This window comes from Leptinotarsa decemlineata, unplaced genomic scaffold, assembly GCF_025532065.1.
Source record: "Leptinotarsa decemlineata unplaced genomic scaffold, Ldec_3_MD MMD2_P_RNA_scaffold_14, whole genome shotgun sequence".
Taxonomy (NCBI): Eukaryota; Metazoa; Arthropoda; class Insecta; order Coleoptera; family Chrysomelidae; genus Leptinotarsa; species Leptinotarsa decemlineata.
The window spans coordinates 1,424,968-1,450,971 of NW_027412528.1; the positions used below are offsets into that span (position 1 = coordinate 1,424,968).

Sequence of the window (26,004 nt, forward strand, 5' to 3'; positions counted from 1 at the left end):
AAATCTGGATTCGTCTGTAAACAAAACTGTGGCCCAATCATTTGCATCCCAGTTTTGATGTTCTTGATACCACTCTAATCTTCTACCGCGATTGCCTCTCGACAAAGGTGGACATCTAAGTGGCCTTCTGTTGTGGAGATCTGCTTCATGCAGTCGATTTCTGACAGTATCACGAGCAATGGTTACCTGGTGCGTCTGCTGAAACACGTTAAGCAACTCAGGTGCTGTGATTGTCGGTTGTATTCTTGCGGTTAAGACCAAAAATCGGTTTTGAACTGCAGTTGTAGCGCGTCCTCGCCCTGGATGTTGTTCGGCTGGACTGCCAGTTTCACGGAAACGCCGCCACAGTCGACTGATAACACTTTGGGAGACCCCCAAACGAAGAGCTACATCATTTTGTCATATATATATATATATATATATATATATATATATATATATATATATATATATATATATATATGACAGTCATCGGTGAATCATCAAGATGAATAAACCTCTGAAGAAGCCAGCTACTCGAGCTGCCGATGAAGGTCATCGGTGAATCATCAAGATGAATAAACCTCTGAAGAAGCCAACTACTCGTGCTGGCAAAACTTTAGGATGCCGTTCCAAACTACGACGGCCTTAAAACCCGAATGAAGATAGTAAAACTGAATGGGTGATTTGTTTTCCAATGAATTTCCAATTTAATATGATTGGCAGCACAAGGAATCAAACGTTAAAAGCGACAACTTCATCAATTCTGATATTCAAAAGTTTCGACGTGAGGGTTGATGTTACTGCCAACTGTATTAAAACCGACATTCTACCGTCAAAACATAATAATTATTACGATACCCAAAGAGGAAGTTCAAGCTTCAATTACGACTAAAGAGTTCACTGATTCGTGCAGATAGCCTCCTCTGAAAATCTGAGAGAACGTAATAAAAAGCATAAACATTTCCAGCAACACATGTAGCACAATGGTCGGATTCTACAACACTGGAAGTGGTGTCTTGTAATGAATTCATTAGGGAGTTTTGAATTAATTTCTGTTGGCAGTGTGTGGCCTCCAAATCTTTTATTAAAAGATAAATTTAGATGGATGGGAAGAGAAACCGAACTTGTAACAACTTTGCCGGCGAGAGTACTTGTATTAAAATCAAAGACTGCAGCTGGCAAAACGTTCGTCCAAATCCTGAGAACAATGATTTAGATAGTCATTTGGATATTTAATTAAAACAGTAATTGAAACAATATTATCGCTCGAAATTGGCATCATTGATACAAACCACCTTCCTTTAATTACAAATCGATATTTTCCTACATAAAACAATTAGTCGCATCCATGAATGAGGAAAGACGATTTTGATTATTGAAATATTTTTTAAATTGTTTGACATCAAAGAACGAATTATTTATATTGTTTGAACGATATGAAAACTAAAAAAAAAATTTATTGTGTTCATAAATCTATTATAGATAAATTGGTGAAGGCTTTCGCGGCCGAGATTTTCAGTATTACTATCTTCACCGATGACTGTTATCGTTGAATCATCAAGACGCATAAACCTCTGAAGAAGTCAGCCACTCGTGCTGGCGAAACATTAGGATGCAGTTCCAAACTACGATGGCTTTCAAACACGAATGAAGATAGTAACACTGAATTTATTGTAGGTTTGAAATGATTTGTCCATATGATAAAAGTATTACGAACAATTACTCACACGTTTTCATGTAATAATGGCAGGCGTTCGATAACGAAACTATATTACAAAATATTTATGAAATGTGAATATTCTATTACTTTATAAAAGATATTCACAAAAAAAATTGTTGAAATGAAAAAGCAAAATCCGATTATCAAAACGTTCATTATAGTTGCTGTAGGTTGCGTCATTTCGATTGGTATAGAGTAGTTATTTTTTTTTGCCTTACCCGATTCATCAGAAGTTGTAAGAGCATTATTTTTCCATTGTGGAAGTACATTCTTTCAAAATAAGTTGTTTCGCTCCTTCTCTGTGGGAGGTAACAAACTTAGTTGTATGCTATGGTTCATTAGTTTTGACCGTTTGGCACATACATTGTAAAAATACAATAACTAATATCTTCTTTGAAAAGTATTTCTCTACTCAGTCCTAAAATTATGAAAGTTTCGGTTACTGCACGTAACTACTGATCATTATTCAACATTTTGATATAATTATTTTCTCTTTATTATAAAAACGAATGTAATATTTGGATACTTTATTAACATAGTTTTGCCGGATGAAATCGTTGTAGAGCATCATTTTTGAATGGTTAAGAAAATATTTCTAAATCATCACTTTGATATCTCTTCATCATGGTTTTTATTTGATGAAATCGTTGTGAGGCATTATTTTTGACTGGTTGAAAAACCATTTCTAAATCATCATATGCTACAGCCGTCAATCATAGAAGTAACTATCTGAACTATATCCATCCAACAAACAAAGTAACCCAAACAAAGATAGATGCGTGAACAAAGCATGATCACCACGCACATTTCCATCCAGTGGATAAAATAAAAAAGCCTTCTTACGCTGGCCAATCAGGTTTAACTGCAGTCAGCTGGCTGAATTCATTGTTAGTGTCGAAGTGGTCAGTTACGTTTTAACGCTTGTGGTGTGTACATATACGGCATTTCAAACTTTGAAATTTTTGAAATGTCAAGTACTGATACGGCTGAAGAAATTGCTCACCCGTGTCCTTATACTCCACCTGAAAAATGTGCCTATACCCAGTTGCATATTATAAAAAAAATTCGGTCGTTCCTTAGTCGTCTCTGTACTCTTGTCTGGGAGATCATGTGCACCATGCAAAATAATGTTTTGGATCACTCCATTGCATAGATGGACAGAGTATAGAGCTGATTGTATAATATAATTATCCGTATCACTTGCTGCGTGACAGAATCACTTGCCAAAAACTACGAACCTTTTTTTATTTTTGACGTTTGTTAAAAATTTGTCTTCAGTTGAACTGAGAGGTATGTCTTTTCAAATAAATAATCGATTGAAGTATATATTATTCATGATTTATTTCCATTATTATTATATCCATAACAAAACAAACAACTTTGTACGTAATGATTTAGATTTTTACGTAATGGCAAGGCCATTACGTAAAAATCTAACGTACTTTTGTCATATAAATTCATTTTATACGAATCATACAAAACTGCACATTTTTATAAATATCATACAGATCGATTAAACAATAAAAATAAATCTGATTCCGATTCAAATGGTTTCTGATTTTGAATAATATAAAAAAACTAAAAAAATCTTCAAAATCAAACCTGTGTCTTAGTACTTCCAAAGAAAGACTACATATTATGCGTTTTTATTTCCCGTTATTTTGGTTCTGTGGCATTGTGAAAAAAAATCGTTCGTTTCTTTTATCTGCAGTAACAGGAAGAATGATGGCAATCTTTTGTTTTTGAACCCTTCATTTTTGTTCACGAAACTGAACTCTGTGGTATATTTCCGTTTAATTCTATGAAGTAGACGTTTAATTTATTATGACCCCTTATGAATTGCACGAGACGTTGGTCAACGACAGATGTCCGACAGGAAAACAGTTGATAGGTTGTTACACCGATAAAAATATGTTTTTTATCCATTATATATAAGTATAGAACAATCAGTACAGCAAATTCGTTGCGATTCAGAGTTCGACAACCATATTGGATAGGTAGGTTAGAAAATATTGAAATCGTTCAAGGAAAAAGAATTCATATTTTGAAATATGTAACAGAATGATATCAATCAAAATTGATTATAATGAATATTTATACTCAAAATACAAAGTCATGACCTTTCATTAAAATTTATTACTTTTTTAATTTCGAATTACCAATTCATGTACGATATATTTCTTTAGTATTCTGATTCAATCATGTTCAAAGTATATCCACAATTCAATTACCTCAAAATGAGGAGTCATTGTATAATTTACTCGGATTTGTATCTCTTAGAAAAGAACCAACTTCATGCTTTAAATGATACTACTGGAGTTTTATTCCAATAACAAAGCGTTTTTAACACTTTGACACATGTTTCGATCACCAAGTGATCACCTTCAAGAGGAAGATTAAACTGTTTTAAGTAACAATATTTAACAAAATTCTAAAAATTCGCAAATATTCCTCAACAAAGAAAAAGTACAAAATTTTCATTTGAAATTTTCAAGAAACTGCTTCAAATGTGTTAGAAGTGGTTGCAGTCCCGTCAGCCGTTACGTGTCTCATATCCATAGTAGGCACCAAAGAAAAAAAAACCATAACGCAAATATACATTGAACCAGCTAAAAAGAAAAAGTGCCGAATCGTTACTGCTTATCCATCTTCTCTTTCCATGTAACTGATTGTTCGTTTATAAAATTCACTCAAAATAGATTGCAGTACATTTCAGGAATATGTTTGCAATGGAATCTTATGGTGATTCGACGTTCTTCGATACTAGTAAAAGGTCGATCAAGGTACAAACAAGTTTTGTTTCAAATGTCCTCACACGAAAAAGTCAAGCAATGTGACCATTTATTATTGGATTTTATTTTTTCAAGTGATTTTCTGGTGGCTACTTTGAATACTAAGAAATACTAAGAAATAACCTCGTATGGGACTTATTAAAATTTCACAAAGAAATATTAAAATTTGAATGGGTGTCCTTGGCTTTGCATTTGACAATAACTTTGATTGTAGACAATTCTCTCAGTAATAGTTGGAAGTAGTATGTGGCTCGTCTAGTTGAACTTGCTTCTTTCCATCAATTTACTCTAAGTAATATTTTGTTAAATTTTTCGAAATAAAGGCAATTTATTGTTCAATCAACTCAGTATTTTTTATCAATAATATTAAGCTAGCTAACTAATATGGGTATCGAATATGAATTAACTTGGTGGTGTTCAAATTTCCAGTTGTTGCACCACACTCTTAACAGAAAACATTGTTTTAAAAAACTATACCGGTCTCTCGATGCATAGGTAACTTCTTCATGTTGATACGAAACTAAAAAGTCGATATTTTTTACATCTCATCGAACGGTTTGTATGACTGAACTAGCCTCCGTAGAACTTCACTAAATTTAGAATTTCATAGAATATTCGACAGTCATTATCATTGCAGCAGGTGTGCATTAAAATATTTTTAAAAGATATAAAATTGTCAATTGATATATTAGTTTGTCGAACAGCAATTACTTTATCTCAAGATAAAACTATTAGGCCACCAAACTCAATATAAATCTCGAACGAAATTGCACAAGTTTGCAATACCTCTCGCCAATTGCAGTACTTGCTCTTAAACTTGCATCCTCCAATTACATTAGGGGGATTAGCCTGGATAATGTTTCTGAAACATCCGAGAAACGCCGCAACATAGACAACTCCGACCTTTGTGCTTGAATTCTCTGGCACGTATGGCAAATAATATATAAATTAATAATTTGCGAGGAACTTTGGCGAGAGTTTAGTATAAGCCACTTTCGTCAATTTTCCCCTCAGGGTTGCCGTAAAAACAGAGTGGCGTATTTTTAATTGATCACATCCGTAGGTTTGTTTTTGAGAGGTAACAGAAATGAACGAATTTCGAGAGGCTTTTAATGTGTGTACAAACTTCCCAGTGGTGAATATTACTGGAGTTTTTTTCCCCCCAACACCAAACCGTTATTTTAACACCTCTACACGTGTTTCGATCACCAAGTGATCATCTTGAAGAGAAAGATCAATGGTGTTTTACATTTTATAAAGAACAAAATACCTCGATGATTTTTTTGTTATTTTGGAAAATATGGCCAGCACAGACGAAAAAACGAAAATGCCCTCTTTTAGTTTTTCTCTTCATCTCGTAAACTCTCCAACCTCTCATTGGTTTTTCTTCATCGTTCAATTGGTCATCATTATACGTAACTTGTATTAGAATTATCCGTGACCTATTCTTTGTTCTAAACAGTTTTCATTGATATATTTAAGTTATTTCTTCTTCTATGCAGATTTCTCGCTTAAAATATTTTTTTTTCACCAATAATCGACTTTCTCTAAAATATTTCTTTCATAAAGAGCTAACAACGGATAGGCCCTCTACATGTTTCATTTCAATTCAAAATATATGTGCATTAAACTTAATTCAATTTATGATCGGTTAAATTTATCGCAATTTGCTGCCTGATACCACTTGATATAAATTATCTCTTCACCGACAATGTGTTCTGAAATAATTGAAATGATTCAAAATTATAAAAAAATGTTTTAGTGTAGTTATTGAATTATTTTATATGCTAATGTGCCCACCACGTGACATTGTCTACTCATCAAACAATTGAATTAGCAAATAACTACAGAAATTATATTCGATACTTTCAAGGCAACTTTCAATAACATAACATTTTCGACTGAGCGAAGCCTATATTTTTATAATTAATTGTTTATTATAATATATTCTAGTAGAACATGATACCCGTACCCATCTTTAAATTTAGTTTCATATTGCCCGTGACCTGCAAAAAAAAAGCAGAAAAAAATTCAAAAAGCAATATTTCAATCGTCCCTGAGATTTAAATTTCACTCAGTGGTTTACTCCTCTACGAGAATAGGGGACAACAAAGGAGCTTATCAATCATCATTATCTCGATTATGGCCGTCATTATTCAGAACACGAATGTCACATATATGAAGATTGAGGAAGTACTTTATTTGTTCATTGAATTTCCTTCGAAGCCGTCTTGCAGATATGAACCCGAGTCTTGCATACATTTCTATATTGCATTCGAACAGCCTCCTTCACATTCCTTGCAATAACGGCAGTGTAATTTTTTATTTTCATCTCTCCTCCCACTGACAAGATTATGAACGCTGAAAAGGCGGTTCTAAATATATTACATGATTGTATATCGGTTGTTGGGTTGGTGCTTTTCGCATTTCACTTGGCACGACCGACAAGTGACATTTTGATTTGCGACTCACACCTACACCTACAAGAAGTTTAACTGAAAAATGAGATGCGAGAACTTCGGAAGAAGTACCAACTGAGTCAATTCGAATTTTAGGTGAATTTTGAATTTTCAACAAGAAAGTAAACTACACCTCACGATTTGATCTCCAAAAACTTTATTTGAAAAATATCATCACATGTTTCGCTAGCACAGTAGGTTTTTCAGGTTCATACACTTGAAAAAGCTGTGCTAGCGAAACATGTTGTGATTATATTTTTCAAATAAAGTTTGTGGAGATCAATTCGTGAGGTGTAGTTTTTGAAATTTCTATGGATCTTCATCAAGTAACGGCCGAATCAATCAGAAAAGTAATTATATTTGGATGTAGCCTAGTGAAAAATTGTACTTGCATACTTCTTCAGCCTATCAATGAAAATTTTTGGAATACAAATTGAATAGAAAAAAGTGTTTCTTGTTCATATGAAAGTATTTGTTTCGAAAGTATTTTTCTTTAGTGTAATTCAATGTTTGTATGAAAGTGGCTGTTTCGAGAGGGCTTTTCCTTCCAGTTTGTGTCTGAAAGTTACTTCTTTGCATGATGCACACATCTTTGAATATAATTACTTTTTGAAATTGATTGGTTCCTTTTTTTGGAAGATTTCCACATTTTTTGGTATCAAGATGGAGAGGCAGAAAGCCAAAACCTTTCTTTCCCAAAAATTAAACTGTCCTAAGAATATATTCCTTTTCAATTTAAACTACTTCCTGAATTTCAACTTTTCAATTTAAACCCCTTCCTATATTCTAACTTCCACACAAAAAAGATGGTTTCTGTGTTGACTAGTGGAAGTAGCCTACAAATTATTCGAGTGGATATTAAACTCTCCTCAAAGCAGTCAATATGCCAAGAAAAGTATTTCACCCAGATATATTGATATCTAGATATAAAAGTCTACCTATAGCCTGTGAATGAACAAAATATTGTGTTAACATAGCATAAGGAGATTAACGAAGATAGGCTAATAAAATAAGATATCAAAGTCCTTCATATGGGATCCTGAAGAATTGGATTGATAGTTTCAAACAGGTAAAGTTTTCGATCAGTGAGGCCAATTTCTCTGTCCATCTCCGTAAATCTCAATGCTGTTCATGATAGGATTTTATTAAACCGTCGAATGGGGCTGAAACGAATATTTGAGGCACTGAATATTTCATAGGAGACGTGAGAAAAATATCTGCAAAATGGATCTCCAAATGTAGTAGAAGTAGTAGTCCAAGGATAGTTTGTTATTACAGGACAATACTCTCACACAAAAACCTCATGTCGCCATGCAAACAATTCGTAATAGTACTATTATCTTGAGAATTTTTCAAAAAACCCCGTATTGCTGCTATAGATACTCCAAATTAACGAGATCAATTTTGATCGAAGACAGCTTCAAGTATACCATAAGTGACAGAGTATAACTACAAACATGTTGGCATTATCATGCCAACATGAATTGATAATAGGTTTTTTTTTCTAGATTCGTAATCATTTTTATTCCACATGAAACAGAGAATGTCAAAGAGATGTCCGAGAAATATTTTCTATTATTGGTTTGGTTGGGAGGTATTGCTGTGTATTATCAATTGAAAAAATAGAAAGCCGTGATTTCATATTTGAAAATAAAATTTGTGAATATTATTAAGCAACTTTCTACAAATAATACGATTTAAAACTGCTAATAGAAAACTTTTTGTGACACACTAAATAACCATTACGTTAACCAAACCTAAGCCAGTTTACTCCCAAAAAAAGGTTATCTAATTAGCAAGTTTACATGCAACTCAGCGATTTCATATGACTGTCAATTCAATAGATTTAATTTTGTTAACTTGAAAGATCAAGTATTCAAGATCATCCTTAGTAAGAAGTTACTAGCAAAAAAGTGAGTACTGAAATTTTCTAGAATTATTGCTCAAAGAACTCTTCAATGAAAAAAATAAGAGTTCAGAATTTTTAATTATTTTTGTTCAGGAAAAATTATAACGTCGTACGTCTTTTCTTGAATTTGAAGTGTTTTTTTAATGATAGACAAGATTAGTCAAACAGATCTAAATTAACGATTTAACGAATAGAAATATATTTTATACAAAACTATTTTCGGTTATGATATTTTTTACTGAAAATCATAATACATTGAATCAAAGCTTCCATCCTTTGAAAAACAGTATTTACTTTCTATATGACAATGTGGCGAATATATTTATGATAATCTAGAAACTTGGTGAGACTCAATTTTGTCTAAGATCTCAGTACTTATGATGCACTGTTTGGAATCTTTGGTGTATTACTGGAAAACTCCAGTGTTGGTATAACACAGTGTTGGTATAACGATTTGGTGTTGGGAAAAGACTTTCCCAACACCAAATCGTTATTTTTAACACCTCGACACGTGTTTCGATCGCCAAGTGATCATCTTCAAAGAGGAAGATTAAAACTGTATAAATCTCAGTATAAATTTATATAAAAATAACTCACCTTAATACTATCGTAGCATGCCGTAACGCGACCATTCTGGACTTCGACGTTTGCGGGTGGATGTGCGAATTTACATTCTGTATCAGGTCTGGAACACTTATTTCTCTGGAACTCTCTGCATACCTCCAGTTGCAGCCATCTGGAATCTTTTCCATTTAGTAAGTTGTTCATGTTGAGCATCGCCATTCTGGATCGTCAGATTTTTTTTTATCCCGAAAAAATCACGCAAATATTATCTGATTAAACTGTTGGACGCGATTTCACTGTGGACGTAGCACGACAATTTTTTGTTAATGATTCAACAGGATTCAGATCAGGTAGAATTATTGTCCATTTCGAGTAACTATGTAAATAGTAACTATCACTTGTTCCGTATAAAAAATAAACACTGTTCCTTTTTATCGTAATTACGTGGTGTGGACTAGATGAACAAAATTATTAGATTTCTTTGCAAAAGCAGGTAGGCAAAAGCTAAGCGATTGTCGATTCTTTTTTTTGTTGAAGAGAAGGAATCTAGCGCATGGTCTCTTATCTACTGAAGATGATGATGCGTTGACCAGAAGTCTTCGTTATTCTGCAAGCAAAAGCAACAATTAGGATACCAATTGTAACCCCTTCTAAGATGATTACGACGTTGCCAGATTGAAGAAAGAGCGTAAATACTACTGTGAATATTTACTGCGATTCTTTCAATAGTATTGAATACATCTTCAGATTTTATGAATGATCATTTTTCCATAAAGTATGATTAGTATTGTAGGTGATTAATGGAAATCCATTACTTTTAGAGAAATCGATATTTCAATTTTTTTTCCATTTCTTTTTGATTATGAATGGAACTTTCGACATGAAAATCATTTTCATTAGAATAAATAACAAAAAAACACAAATGATTATAATTACTATTCAGTAGATAGTGCATTGATGCAATCTTAGCAAAAATAAAATAGTCATATTCAGTTTTTAAAATTTTTGTTATATGAAGATGTAGAAGTAGAAATCCAAAAAGCTGTTTCTCCAAATAAATATTCAAATGATATCAGAATTCATCAGACTTCTAAAAATATCTGGCAACGCCGCACACACAGAAAAGTGAAGGGTTGATAAGAGAGAGCAGATGCAAGTCTACTGGACCGGTCAAGATTGAATTTAACTGGCTGGACACTAACCCTTTAAATATAAGGTCACTATAAAAAAGAAAAGAAGCCAAGAAAATTTGAAATTCAAATAATAGTCTCATTCAACTACACATTGAGAACTTAAAAAAATCTCTAGACAAAATATCTTAAAATATGCACCAATGTTGTCCCAGTTTAATCTACATATCTGCCTGAGAAAATGTTCGAACGTTAATGTGAATATTTATGAATAAATGAGTTCTTTAGAATTCTAAATTCTATTGAAAAGCGAATATTGAATAATATTTGCCGTGTAGTCATAAACTATATTTTTAATTTTTAGATTCATCTATACTACCTATTAAAAATCAAAACTAAACAGCATTAATATAAATCAATATTTCACGAAATTAAGTAGATTGTTTCAAATCGTTTGTTGTGACAATGAAAAGTAGTAAAAAAATTCAATTGTTCAACAATTTTGGTTACCGGTACGTTTGAAACATTACATATTGTATATATCGTACTGTCTGAGGACTGAAAATGGAATTGATTCATTACAAACAATTGAAAGTGAAAAAACATGTGTTTATATGACTTTAAACAACTATTGAATGTTAATGGTAACGAGTAGGGCAAAGTACTGAAACAAAATGGAAAATTTGTTTTGATAATTGCACTTTTGGAATTGGGTAGAAACTCTATGAAATAACTCTGAGGATCCGCCTTAGGTTTGGAATATATACGAATAAATAAAATGCTGACAAGAAATGAATAGTGATCGATTATTAGATGAAACCATTATCATTATAAATTCAATAAATCAACATTCGTATATATTTCATGAGGTTGCGAAATATATAGCCGAAATCATTGTATACATCGCCATTCAGTTGTTTATGGGCTAAGAAATTTAAAATTCAAAGGAATTTGATATCTATGATAAAAAAATATCTTAACGAGAAATGACTCATTTCAAGAAACACTTTATTGTCAGATTTTCACTGAACACTTTTACATGTATTTCGCTATACAATAGCTTTTTCAGGCGTATCGTTACTGTATTCATATCAAGACACTCATTAATATTTATATATATATATATATATATATATATATATATATATATATATATATATATATATATATATATATATATAGAACCAGAAGTTAATATCGGACATAGCACTCATGAAAGTGGCAAACCATAGACACGTGTTTCGGGCTTTTGGCCCATCATCAGTATGGTGCAGCCAAGTGTAAGGATGGGCAACACTTGGTTACCAAAAGATAGAAATATAGAAATACAAATGCACGGAGCCACCAACAGGAGCCAACCGCACATTTGTGGTTTCAGTTGATAGATCTCGTGTTTACAAGAAAACTATCAAAATCACCACGGAGGCAGCTATAGCTACCTGCGTGACATCCGGGTCCAGGAAATTATAAATTCCTGGACCCAGACGATTTGTTTAATATATTGAATGTTAGGTCTTGCGTTTGTGTTGTTTCCTGATTTCGGCAAACAAGTGTTGCCCATCTTTTTACTTGGCTGCACAGCGCTGATGAGGCCAATAGCCAGAAACACGTGTCCCGCGGTTTGCCCCCCTTTTTGGAGTGTTGTGTCCACAAATTGTTTGGTTTTTGATTTATAAATATATATATATATATATATATATATATATATATATATATATATATATATATATATATATATATATATATATATATATATATATATATATATATATATATATATATAGGATTTGAAGCTTTATAACTCCTATTTAATTATATGCGAGCGCTTTCGACAGCTGGTCGTGTTGTCATCATCTAGGCTCTACTCAAACTACTACTAGGCTCTACAGTTTGAGTAGAGCCTAGATGATGACAGCACGATCAGCTGTCGAAAACGTTCGCATATAATTAAATAATAGGAGTTATGAAAATAAAGGAAAATTAGTTGCATAATTCAATATATATATATATATATATATATATATATATATAATATAATCCATAATTTCGTAACTGAAATTGTGTAATTCTGCGTGAGTTTAAATAAATTATAACTACGATTCATATGTGAGATATGTAAGTTTATATAAGGTTGAATGATTGTGATTATTTCATTTACCTATATAGTATTTTCAGAGACTCCATGAGTATTGATTTCCCTAACTAGAGATATCTATGGGAAAAAAGGGCATGTTTTCCTTTGCTGAACAAATCTGTCTTTGGTATTTCGTGAAAACCACACAGCTTTCCTTCACAATGATTATATTATACTTTTTGGGCAATGTGAGGTAAAATTATTAAATTTTCATCAGAGTTTTTTTTGTGAAATGTGACGTGCCAGATACACATTTCTGAATAAAAAAAAATTAATCGTTCATCTCATTGCTGCTTTAGCTTCATCCACTTTCTCCATGTCTTCACACAAATTTTGACACAATAACAAAAGCAATTTTCTATTTTGTTTGTTCCAACGACTTAAATATGTCGACAGCTTCGATATCTTTGAAAATGAAATTGAAACTATTTCTGGAATCGTTTAATGAAAACATTCAAGGAAACTAGAGATACATTCAAACCTCTTCTAAGGCTTAACAGAGCTGTCGAAATTCGATTACATATAATTATATGTTATTATAACAATATGTTGGATTTTTTATCAAACACACAACGCTGTTTCGACCCACCATGTCTTCCCAGTGATGCTAGCCTGAACCACTAACTGTCCTGGAAAGAACAAGTCTGGAAGTAAGGGTGATGGCACCTCACCCTACGAAAACGCCATCTACGGAATCGACACAAGACTCAGTTCCCGAATATCAAGGATATTCGAGACTCACCAAGGCGGTCCGTTGTATGGAATCGACAGGAGACTCAATCCGCGAATATCCAGTATAAACGAGGCTTCCCAAGCTTGACTTCACAACGGACCGCCTTGGGAAATCTCGTATATCCTTGATATTCGGGACTGAGTCTACTGTCGATCTCATAGATGGCATTTATGTAGGGGGAGTTGACATCACCTTTCAATTGTAAACTGAATAGCGTAAAGTCATTTGGATGCGGTTAGTGGAATTTGAATTCATATCATTTAGTTTCAATCCATTGCTTTAGCAATATCTTCAGGTTAGCAGTCATATATACAGTAGGAGTACAGAGTTGAATAGACCAACTTACTTTAAACCTAACCTAATTTAACCTACGTTTTTTCCCACCTATCTTGAATGACTTCACACAATGAAAATCTTCGGTTTCACCGACTTGACTTTCATTGGGATGATGTTCTTAATTGCATTTATACTTCACTAGATTTTTTGTTATGATTTGTTGAATGCAATAGATCAACGTTTCAAATTATACGAGACAAGTTTGACGTTAATCTAAAGACCCTACCACTAATGAAACAAAAAGTTGGCTCTAACTGTTCACACATTAATTCCACACTTTTCCATACCTTCCACTGATTTAACTGTCTAGAAAAATAGCAATCTAAACCAAGAACATTGTTTTTGTCATCTTCCCAACCGAAAACGAATAAATCATGCCAGAACACTTATTTCAAATGTCATTATTCCGCCTACAAAAATAACGATGACATATAAGGAACTGAGCTCACACGAAACAATCAAACTATAACTCAGTTACGCAATCAACTTTAATAAAGGTTCTTCCCACACGAGTTCCATAAAATTCAGTGCTGAATATAAAAAGCTGTCACAGTTGATGTCAACCCAAAGCCTTTTTCAAAGAGCGAAGCGGGATTTGAATAACTGAAATAATTGTGGTGTTATTACTTGATTTATGTGCACCTACGGATATTATGTAACGAGAACATATTTATTCGACACTTGTGGAGGCTGTGTTCATAAAACACTTTTTGGGATCAATTAATCCGGGTACCGTATATCATACTGAGTTTATCACCTTTTTAGATAATGGAAGTCGTACCCTGTAGGTAATCTAAATTTTTGTAGAACTGAATATAAGTATGTAAGACAAATTTCTGAAAAACCCGCTTTCCTAGTATTTCAATTTCAAATGAAGCTTTGATTATACTGATTGGAATTATTTTGTTTAGAATCGAAATTTCGTTATCAGCTTGAATTATTGTTAATGATCAACATGTTCATGATAAATGAAATTATGGTGAGTGATAAACCAAAACCTGCTGAATCCTGAGGTGTAGTCAGAATTTTGAGAAAGTTCCAAAATTGATCTTATAATCAAATAGAATATTTTTCAAATTTCATTCTCTTTCAACTTTTTGAATGACGAACGCATTCTGACGTGATATTAATATAAATTATTTCCAGACTACACGAATCCAGTGGTGGGATCAGTTGAAAAAACGCTAATAATTTTCCTCTATAATAATAAAAGTTGGCGCTGAAAACGAAAGTTCCAAAATTGAATTTATTATCAAATAGAATATTTTTCAAATTTCATTCCCTTATAACTTTTTCAATGACGAACGCATTCTGACGTAATATCATATAAATTATTTCCAAACTACACGAATCCAGTGGTGCGGTCAGTTGACCGCTAATAATTTTCTTCCATATTTGACATTTTAAAATAATAAAAGTTGGTGCTGAAAGCGAAAAATCATTCATGGAATTTGGTATTCCAGTAAACTTCTCGAATGTCTATGTTATAAAAAAATTAATTTGAATTGTTGAAAAATATATTTTTATGGTTTTACCATATTGAATCGGTTACCATGTATATTGCACAAATCTCACAAATGTTCGCCATTAAATAATTCATCGTTGAAACATATATTTCAATTGAAAAAGTGTGTGAAATAATAATGTTAGTATTTGAAATATATTTTATTCGTAAACAAATAGTAATGATTTCTTGAATTATTCTAATGAAGGTAAGCAAGGTTACAGGTGAGAAGAGGTTTCACCAAAAATCTTACTTTCAACCTATATTATATTCACAAGAAATTTAGAATAAATGATAGTGCTCTGATACCTAATGGAAAAAATTAAGTTTTCAAGCAATTAGTTTGGTCGTAGACTCTGTAGATCTCGTTGATGTGAAGAAGATGATACTACTACTGGGAAAAGAGTTTTGGCTTTTCACTTCTTCATGTTCATACAAAAAGTGATACTGCTCTTTTGCCTTAACTTGGAAAGGGTATGAATGAGTTGATAAAGCTTCAAACAACCAAGAAACACTTTTTTGTGAGATTTTCACTCAACAGTTTTACAAAAAATGCAACACGTGTTTCTCCATACTCCGAAACACGTGTTGCGTTTTTGTAACTCACAGAATGAAGTGTTTATTGGAATTTATGTTGATGTTTAATGATATATCAGCATTAGACCTTGTCTTCAGTTTTATTTTTGTAGCTATCAATTTTCATTACCGAGATAACTGTGTCGAAGCCATTTTCGGCGATCAGTGGGTTTCCATGTTTGACTTACACGGAGCTCTGGTTGTTCTTACAGCACGTACTACAGTTTCTGACGAAACGGCTGGCATCAAAATCTACAGACTACGTCCAGTAAACCCTTAAAATAGCTTTGACAAAATTATCAGATTGTTTATGTATCTTTCATTGATGAACATTTACCGCTGACCATTGTAAATTTTTATAATGAAGTAGTTTTTAGTAATTTTTATCAAAACTGATCATCTGAAGAAAGAACATATAATAATTCAACAGTTTATACCTTCTTTGCCAAATTCTGAAACAGAAAAATTGTAAATTTTATGAATTTTGTGCTGATTGCATTTAAATAAATAAATTATCCTTTCCTTCTTTCCTTTTTTTCCAGAGATATCGGAAATTTCCTTACAGGAAAATTACTTTGGAAAACTTCAAAATAAAATAATGGGGAAAAAAAGATTTGTATAAAGGTATCCATTAAAAAACACCAAGTTATATGAATATGTTACTTTTATATTTTTCATATATAGTATTAAAGTTATTCTCAGATATAAAGCATTATTATTCTGAATGAAATATTGAAAGACGTGTTACGAATTAACTTTAAATTGTAATGTTCTCACATTAGGTCAGTTCCTGACTCACAAGGTCGTTCGTAATAATAAGAATTAACTTTGAATAATAACTTGCATAGGATATTACGCAGGGAGCACGTGGGCGTCCAAATGTAGATGTATTAAATAATAATGAGACAATACTTATTGAAACGGAAATGTGTTTGTCACCTAGGTAAGTATACGAAATTGAATTATTGAATATCTAATTCTACCATCGTCGGAGAATTTTAAGATACTTATTAAATTTCCTAGACCACGTCTGCAATAAAGATAATAATAATGTTTATTTGTATGAGTGAATAAATATTACAAACAGTATAACAAATGCAAGGGAACAAATAAACAGCATCGCACTCGTGAGGAGTCGGGGCAATACTGATAGCTATCAGTATCGTATATATTCGAAAACAATGCTGAGGTCAGAACAATAAATAGTATGAGTGTTGAAAAACACTGCTTCTCCCACATCAATTTGGTTTCTGCTAGTCATAGAAGCAAATTAAATTCTTCGCGAATCGGTAGGAATTAGTACTGGCTTAACTCTTTTAGAAAGTCTTGGGGGAATATATAATCAGTGGTCAAGTATGTGGTATAGTGGAGATAAAAAAAGGTTGTAAGCAAGTGTCAAACTGAAGGGTCTTCAAACAGATGGCTGTTTCGGACGTTCACGGACTAATTCGGTTTTGAGTTCAAGTATAAATTTTCTAGTAAATATGAGTTTGAATATATATTCATCATGGTAAGCAGATGAGGGCAATTACTAATATCAATTTAACTGTTTGTACGCGGCTACCAAGTATCAGGGAACAGAAAAAGGTAAGCAACCGATCAACTTCATAAAGCCAATGTTGTATACTTTCGATTAGACTATAGGTCATCTGGCAACCAAGATACTCAAATTTGAAAACATATTTATGTTTTACAATTTTAATTAATCATAGCCGTGAACATTTTTTATGGCAACCCTGTTGTAAAATTAAATATAATTTTCACCTGGTTATCAAGTTGGCAAAGAATGATTTTACTTGGGATCCTATACTATTTGTTTGGAATCCACATGAAATTAGAAGATAAATTTGATATATAGTTTTAGAAAAATTAGAATTGTCAGTTGTCAGCATGTGAGTGTGTAGAAATGTCGATGAATCAGTTTCTGTAATCCCATACGACAAAAATAACCTCAATACATTATACAAACATGCTACGAGTGGTGTTATTAAAGAAACTAAATATAAAAAACAAAGTTAATTTGGAAGCTTCTTCCATGCTTTGAAGTGAATTCATAAACTTTTCAGTTCGAATGTTTCTCTTTCAAATTGAATTATTTTCAAAGAATTTATCGAGATTCTTTAAAAAGGTTTGAGTAAATCAAATGTCTAGAAGCAATTTCAGTGACAACTTTTTAAATCATGTTAAGGTAAAAAAATTATCATGTGCCTGTTGGAGTTCTACAGAAAAGTTACATTCCCTCCCTTATTTGCAGTTTCTGCAAGGTTATTCGCATGTTCAGAGTCCAATTTTTTGTGTTTTTACAAAACAAACTGTCAGTTCCAATGATTGGATTTGATGTTTGAGAACATATTCAGAAGTAAAAAATTCTCAAAGCATACTTGTGATTGAAAATAATTGAACCACGACTGCAAAGTTATGAATTTGCTCATCGTGATTGGTTTGAAGGTGTTAGTTATGCTATTTGCTTACTTACCCAATGAAAAACTGTCACATAATTGACACGTTTTCAATAATCCCATGAACATTTCGTTTATTCATTATTTCTGAATGTTCTTTAAAGAATTGGTTACAAACCTTTATGAAAGGCAACGTATGAGTATACGATCACACTATAAAATGAACTATTTTCAAGAAGCAACTTTTGCAACAGACATCATCGAACAAGAAAAATTGATACTCAGACATTCGATATTTTCACCAATCAAAACAATTCGGAAAGCATAACCGTTATTCTTTTTTGCATTATTTTCTTTCTTAAACAAAAGCATACAATGGCATTCATTTCCTCCAAGAAAAACGCTTGTGAAAGGAACCAGCAATTGCATCGGCAAGGCTTTAATTCAGCATAAAAGGTGTTTCTATTGCAGGAATATTTCTTTTGTGAGAGTTCATTTTCAAGTTAATCTCGAGGAAGGAACTGTAATTTTCGAGCTGTATGCATGAAAATTCACGTATAGCTAGCAGGATATTGGAACTCAACGTTTTCGTGCAAAATTAAATGAATACAGAAGTCTTTTCGACATTTCAGGATACCGCTCTTTTATAGTTCATACCTTTGTGGAGTTTTATCAAAGTATTGACAGTTGTGTGTGTTTTTATAATAATATTTTGACCCACGATTATTTTATCGTGAGTATGAATGCTCAATGCACACAGAAATTCCAATAACTCTTGTGAAAACATATACCTTTCAATAAGATTTGGCCTATGTATGCTAAGTAATTTGTAGAACAATTTTACTCCAATAAGAACATGAATTTCAGAAGGATTGAAGAATTCTGGATCAGCTAAGGGAATGCTTTTAGGAATCTCAAGTAGAGATTCATTAATTTGAATTAGGCCAGTCATTTTAGGGGGTTTGCATAGGAAAATGGACATACCCAGCTGTAAATTTGTATAAACTTTGTATATTGGGATCATAAAAGTATTCTCCAAAAGTATTCTCCAAATACATTATATTCAAACATTTTCTTCATTAATTATTTATTTTCAATTAAGTATTAATTTATTTAATAACAATTACCTGCCCGTGTAGTTATTAATTTTTAGAGGAAAAATATATATATTACATTATAATTTAAACCTAATCTATAGTAATTATTCTTTAATAGAAAAAAATAATAGAAAAGAAATAAAATTTTAAATTATATTTTTATTAAAAAATCTCATTTGATACATTTGTGAATGTCAAAATTAGAAAAAAAACAGATAAAATAATTGAAAGAATAATGAGTTTTAATTTCAATTTTCTTTTTCTTCATCGTCGTCGTCTTCTCGCAGCTGTAAAAATTCAAGAGCGTTTTCTGGATCAAAGGACCTATCTTCGTTAACATCGGTCTCACATGGTACACCATTGAGACAAGCTCGCCCATTACACTGACCACAGGCCAAAGAGCATTGCAACCCCGCTTTCCTGCATCCACATCTTGAACCACAACCACTTTTGCAGTTACAGAATATCGTATTGACTAACTCATCTGGAGCAGGTGGTAAAATGGTCATGATAGGTTCTAGCAATCCGTTACGCATTGTCCAACCCGATTCCTGGGGTTCCAAATCATGTCCTTACCAAGTTTGAACTTGGTAATAAACATGATTAAAATATTGGTGAGCTGCTCCACTTGTTGGTGGGATATTTGATAATTGCACAGGTTTATTGAGCTTGACATATTGTGCATAACGAAGATGATCGATAGTATCTACAGACTTTGGAGCATTATAAACAGCTAATAAAGTTTGCAATCCACTATCAAATAATCTTTGAACCGGGCAGTTTTCTTCTTCAAATGCTGCGGCGAATTCATCCAAATTAGATAGTTTCTCGAATATTCTTAAAAACATTTTTTTAAAGAGCGCAGAAGTCGTATCACAGCCGCTTAAAAGCGTGAAGCAACAAAATGTGTTTTTTAGAATTCGAATATTTGTCCAAACTCTTAGAGAAGTATATTTCCGTTTTCACAATTGCTTTGACAATTTTTTTAAAGAAAATTTCTTGTTCAAAAGAAGAGGCTGCCAGGTATAAAAGAATTTCAGAGTTTAGAAATTTTAAACAAGATTTACTGAATTATTTTCTACATAAAATGCAATTGCCGTAAAAGAGAATACAATCAAAATGTAGTTAAAGTATATCTCTTAATGACTTTTTGAAATACAGGAATAAATTGCATTATTGAATTCATAGATCGGTTCATTAATGAAAAAAAAATTAAATATAATGTAGGTATTTGTTAATAAAAAATCAAAATAATTTATAATTATTCATTAGGTAATAATTTATAAACCTTAAATGAGCTGATTTCGATCGGGACAACCAGTTGATTTCAAATAATATTCAATCTGCGCTCGCGCTGCCCTCTCAAAAACGATTCAACGTATGAAAAAATGTTTGAAACAAAAGTTGTAGAGAATTCAATTCTCTACAATATTGATAATAAATACAATTAGCATAAAACCCATTGGAAACGAGATATTGACAAAAAACGTGCTTTTGCACGTTTTTTTTTACTTTTGACCCCCAATTTTTGAAGTTGCGGCCGTCGAATCATATGTGAATTTTGAGAATACTTTTATGATGCCAAAATACAAAGTTTATACAAATTTACAGCTGGGTATGTCAACTTTCCGAAATACAGGCCTAAATCGACCTAAAATGACTGGACAAAATTGACAGCATGAAGGTGCTTATTTGAGACACAATGAGAAATTCGACACCTTTTGCAAATTGTGACGAGATTTAATTATTTGTAGATTGTTTTGTATTTGTTGAGATATCATCAAGACCGGAAACTGCAATGTTTACTGTTTTACGATCGAGATTTAAAAAACTTGCGACGCTCTCTGTAATAAAATGAGCCTGAGAGCCTGCGTCCAAGAATACTCTACAAGTTTTAGATTTTCCGTACTTATTGACGATATCCACAACTGCAGTAGCTAGAACTGCTTCAGAAGAAAACTGCACGTGCATATTTACACTTGAAGAAGAGGTAAGATTTGTGTTTGAACACTCAGGAGAGTTAAAAATGCTTTCACGCTGATTTTGACGATGGTTTGGATTCGTTTGATCGTTATAATTGTTATTATTATTAGAATTAGCGTAATTTTCGTTGAGATTATTATGATTAAATTCATCAGATGTGTCACAGTTATTAGTCGCGTTATTATTATGGTTATGATTACTATTACGATTATACTTATTATTATTGGGATTGTTGTAAATATTTCTTTTGGTTTTTTTTATTATTTCGCGAATAATGCACTTTTTGCAAATTTCAAATCGCTGTGAAGTATTGAGCGCGAGAAATGTCGGGCAAAGATTAGTGAAGTGGTTCTCATTGCAATAGAGACACCGAATTGGCGATGAAGATGTTACATATGCCTTTTGAGATTGGGTATTGGGACGAGAATTTGAGATCTTGGGCTGAGTCTGAAACTGCGTACTTTCGAGTTGAGTTCGTTTATTGAGAAAACTGATCATGTGTTCAAAGGATTTGGAAAGTGGCTGCTGAAATCATATGACACAGAAATACGCGGCGGACTGTGGATGCTCATCGTTTTGAGGTTCAACTCAGTACACTTCACTGTTTAAGGACTCTTTCACGTGGAGAACTGCGTTTACGTGGAATAAACTTCTAGCGACTCAAATTCAATGTGAATCACTGCTTTCGCACAGGCACCGCTCTTAGAGCGCCTTAAGGATTTTCCTGTAGTGCTTGTGTTTTGTCCTTAACAAAAACATTCAAAGGGACAATTTAAACCATATATTCATTTGACTTTTCTTTTCCATTGCTTTCGATTGTTGATTGAGTGAGGAAACTACTCATTACATCTCACAAGTATGCAATAAAATTTCATACAAATATTAAAAATTCAACGTTGTTCCACGTGAAATCTCAGACAAACATTTCAATCAACCTAAATATTTTCACTGAATTCTAAAAATAAATGAAACGAATTTCATGTCTGTGAGTTTACTCAAATATCTTTCAGTATGACTAAGGTTTGCTAACAGTTTTTGCTTCAATAATAATAAACAACTCGAACAAGATAATCACTGAGAAATATGAAATATATGACACTTCGCCAGACAAATATCTCACTGGTTATTGGCCCAAAAAGTTTTGCGCAATAATATTTTACATGGTGAAGTGGAATGAACGAAGAACTTCAGAAGTGATGTATAAATCTAAATGAAAAACAAATGAAAGGAAACACATTGAGTCATTTTCATGAAGCTAATTGAAACATCAACGACTTTTCGGGACAAAATAAATATTCACTGCGCACCGGAGTGAGTAATTTTAATGATCACAAAATACGTATACATTAGTGAATCGTGACTGATGATGAATGACAAGTGTTCAGTAGTCACGATGGAGTGAGAAATCAACAATTTCAGGTAATTAAATTAATTTAATAAATTTCTCTAGCTCTGTGTCATGACTATTTTCTCTGACGTCTGCGGTGCATATTATCAAATACGATGAGGTTACGGACGAAGTGTTGTCCTCAGAACAGATACTATAGAATTGTTTTGGGTCTCAGAATTCATTACAATGGTAATGGATGTGGCTTCGGTCTTACTGGTTAAATTGAATGACCTGTTATGAAAGCAATGAAGTACAAGTAACCTGATTTTATAATTAATGATTCCCTCTTGCTTTCGGTTTGAATTATATCTGTGTTTCTGAATTTATATTGTCTTCCTACATAGTCTTGTTGTATAGTAACTCTGGGATTTATAGAGGATTCAGATCTTCACAAACCCTATTATGAGGGGGGCATTCTCTGAGCGCATGTTCTGCTTCTGCTGATTTTTGCTATTTCACAGTTAACAATGTTTCTTACTCGCAGTTCTCCTCGTGGTCTCAATGTAGATTGATCTTCAAGAGATCCGGTAAACCCCCGGTAACATTCTTCACATATAGCAGGAAAGATATTGCGTTGACAGGCCTATTTACAGTTGATTTGGCTTTCTCTTCGCTGTTTTTCAGTTGAATTCATGTTTAACGCTTACTTGAAATTCCATATTGAAAAAATATGATAATAAACGATACGTACCTATATTATTGATGATATTTTGTTACCTATTCCTAAACCTGAAAACTTTTTTTTGTTTCTAGTAATGGCACAATCCTAATCACCATATTAAACTTGGGACCATGCTGCAGGAAGATAATAAACAACAAAAATGTTCTGATGAAAATAATTGAACTATATACGTTAACTTGAAATAAAGGAAAAAGCAATAGAAAAAATACTAGTACATAATAACTGGTTCTCATTGAATCGTAATTTCCCAGTAGGTATTTAGCTTCCATGTTACTACAAAAAGTGCAATGGAAAAGCTTATGAAGCTATATATTCACTTATATTCATTTCCGAATGGTTGTTTGTCGTCCGCAAGAAAAATTAAGAGAAAAAAGCTTTTGGACTTTCTACTCCTTTATACCAAAAATGTGGGAAGAAAGTGAAAAAGTTCAAATAAACTCCTTACAAAAATGTGCGGATCATACATGAAAGTTACGTACAAAGATACTGGAAAGAAGAATCCTTTCGAAACAACTACTTTCACAAGAACAGTGGATATCACAAAAGAACAAAATACTTTCGAAACAACTACTTTTATATGAACGTTTAATTGTATAAAAATTACTTTGTTCTATACATTTCTATACATTTTGTATTTCAAACATTCATTATAGAATTTAAACAGATAATTTTTGTGAATACCGGTCAATTGGGGTGACATTGCCCAATTTTTAAATTTGAGTTGATAATTTTAACATAACCCATTTTTTGATATCCTAAATAAAATTTGTACCTTTGGAAGGTGATTTGTAGATGTGATTTATGTAGTTATTTTATTTTTATATAATCCCCCTCTTAAATAAAAAATAAATTATGGGTGGGCAAAGTCACCTCGTGGAAGGTGGGCAAAGTGACCACAATTTTCGTGTAAAACGTGGGGTGACATTGCCCACTTGAATAACAATCAACAGGTTGGGTGCAGGAACGAAATTGTAAGTGGATTAAATTCTTCATTACATTTACTAATAATAATACGTGATGAAACTCACCTTGTTTTCATAGAAGTAGTATATATATATATATATTATATATATATATATATATATATATATATATATATATATAATATTGAAGAGCTCAAATATTCATAGGTAACACACGTTACAAATAAAACAGTTAATTGGTGATAGCACTTATCTGGAACGACCTACAAACTATAGAATATCTCGTTGTTATTGAGGAGATATGTTTCATTGACTGCAGCGCCTCAAACGACCTTTTAGCTATTTACTACGGAGGCGCGAAACTGTTTTGTCAAAATTGGGCAAAGCTACCCCAGAGAACAAAGTCACCCCAATTGACTAGTTTATTTAGAATTCAGTTATTTTTCCCTTCCTTCGGAAGTCTTTCACGTGAAAATATGGAGAAGTGGAAGGCCAAAAAGCTTTATCCCAAAAAGTAATATCTCCTAAAAATTAACAGACAAACTAATCAATTCGATTTGATTGTAAATCAATAATCAAATTCATCATTACAACAATATCATCGACATTATGAAAAAGGATTGGGATGAATTTCGATCGTCAAACTCGAGCAGCCGGGGGCCATCAAGTATAACCGATGTTATAGTCGTTATGTCAAATACGTTCGTAAATACAATCCCTTCTTTTTCCGAACTGGATCCCTTTTACAGTAAAAGGCATAAATATGTATGGTCATGGTAGCGTCTTTCGAGATCCTTGAAAATTTTAAACAACACAATTTACAATTCAGATTCGCTGTCTGCGCTCTGAAGCAAAACACGAATTATTTCTTCTAATTGATTGTTATTTACACAAAGATAAGATACCACCACTCATATATAATCTATTCGCATTGAAATATTCAATGATTTCATTGAGAACATTCAAAAAAAGAATACTTTGCCGACGAGCATTAAATATAGGAAATCACGAACTGTAATATCTCACACAATTTGATATTATAATGGACTAGTACTATGTTGCTGTATCGCTGCTGTTCCAATGTTTTGACAGAATCAGAATCAACGAACTTAGGCGTGCGCAGCATTATAGAAAAGTGCTTTCACAAAATTGTTCTTCATATTCTCTATGAACGTTTCATCACGATCGGTTGAGCGATGCAGAAGTTTATCACTTACCAACCAACCAACAAACATCCATTTTTATATATTAGACTAATTGTTGCCCGCGGCTTCACCCGCGTAGAATTTGGTGGTTGTAGTACTAATTAGTACTATGTTGCTGTATCGCTGCTGTTCCAATGTTTTGACAGAATCAGTGCTTTCAAAAAATTGTTCTGCAGCGCCATGTAGTGGTGAGTTACAGAAAAACTGATAGCTTAAAAACCTTCTCTATGAAAAATTACTTATACATGTCAAGTTTCATCACGATCGGTTGAGCGATGTAGAAGTTTATCACTTACCAACCAACCAACAAACATCCATAGATAATGAAATTTGCGTCAATAAAAATGTACTTTTACCTCAATTTTTCTTATTCTTAGAACCTGCGAATTGAATGGGGTATTGAATTATGTGCTGAATGAATAGATTCGAGGCTCCAAACTGATATTTGACACGAAGAGATTCTCTTTATGGTTATCCCGGTGAGTT

General features: G+C 32.6%; 1 protein-coding gene across 25 annotated transcripts in view; it reads right to left on the reverse strand.

Moving 5' to 3' along the window:
• mbl (splicing regulator muscleblind) overlaps window positions 1-26,004 on the reverse strand; it is a 684,538-nt gene that overhangs the window by 372,082 nt on the left and 286,452 nt on the right. For 23 of the 25 annotated variants that reach the window (XR_012465708.1, XR_012465705.1, XR_012465711.1 and 20 more), the window contains one exon: window positions 9,460-10,033. The exons of the other annotated variants lie outside the window; for them this stretch is intronic. Coding sequence is in view for 18 of the 23 variants with exons in the window: in XM_074176493.1 (XP_074032594.1) it covers window positions 9,460-9,645 (186 nt within the window). In the remaining 5 variants the exon portion in view is untranslated. The remainder of the gene's footprint in view (window positions 1-9,459; window positions 10,034-26,004) is intronic. 25 annotated transcript variants of the gene reach the window in all.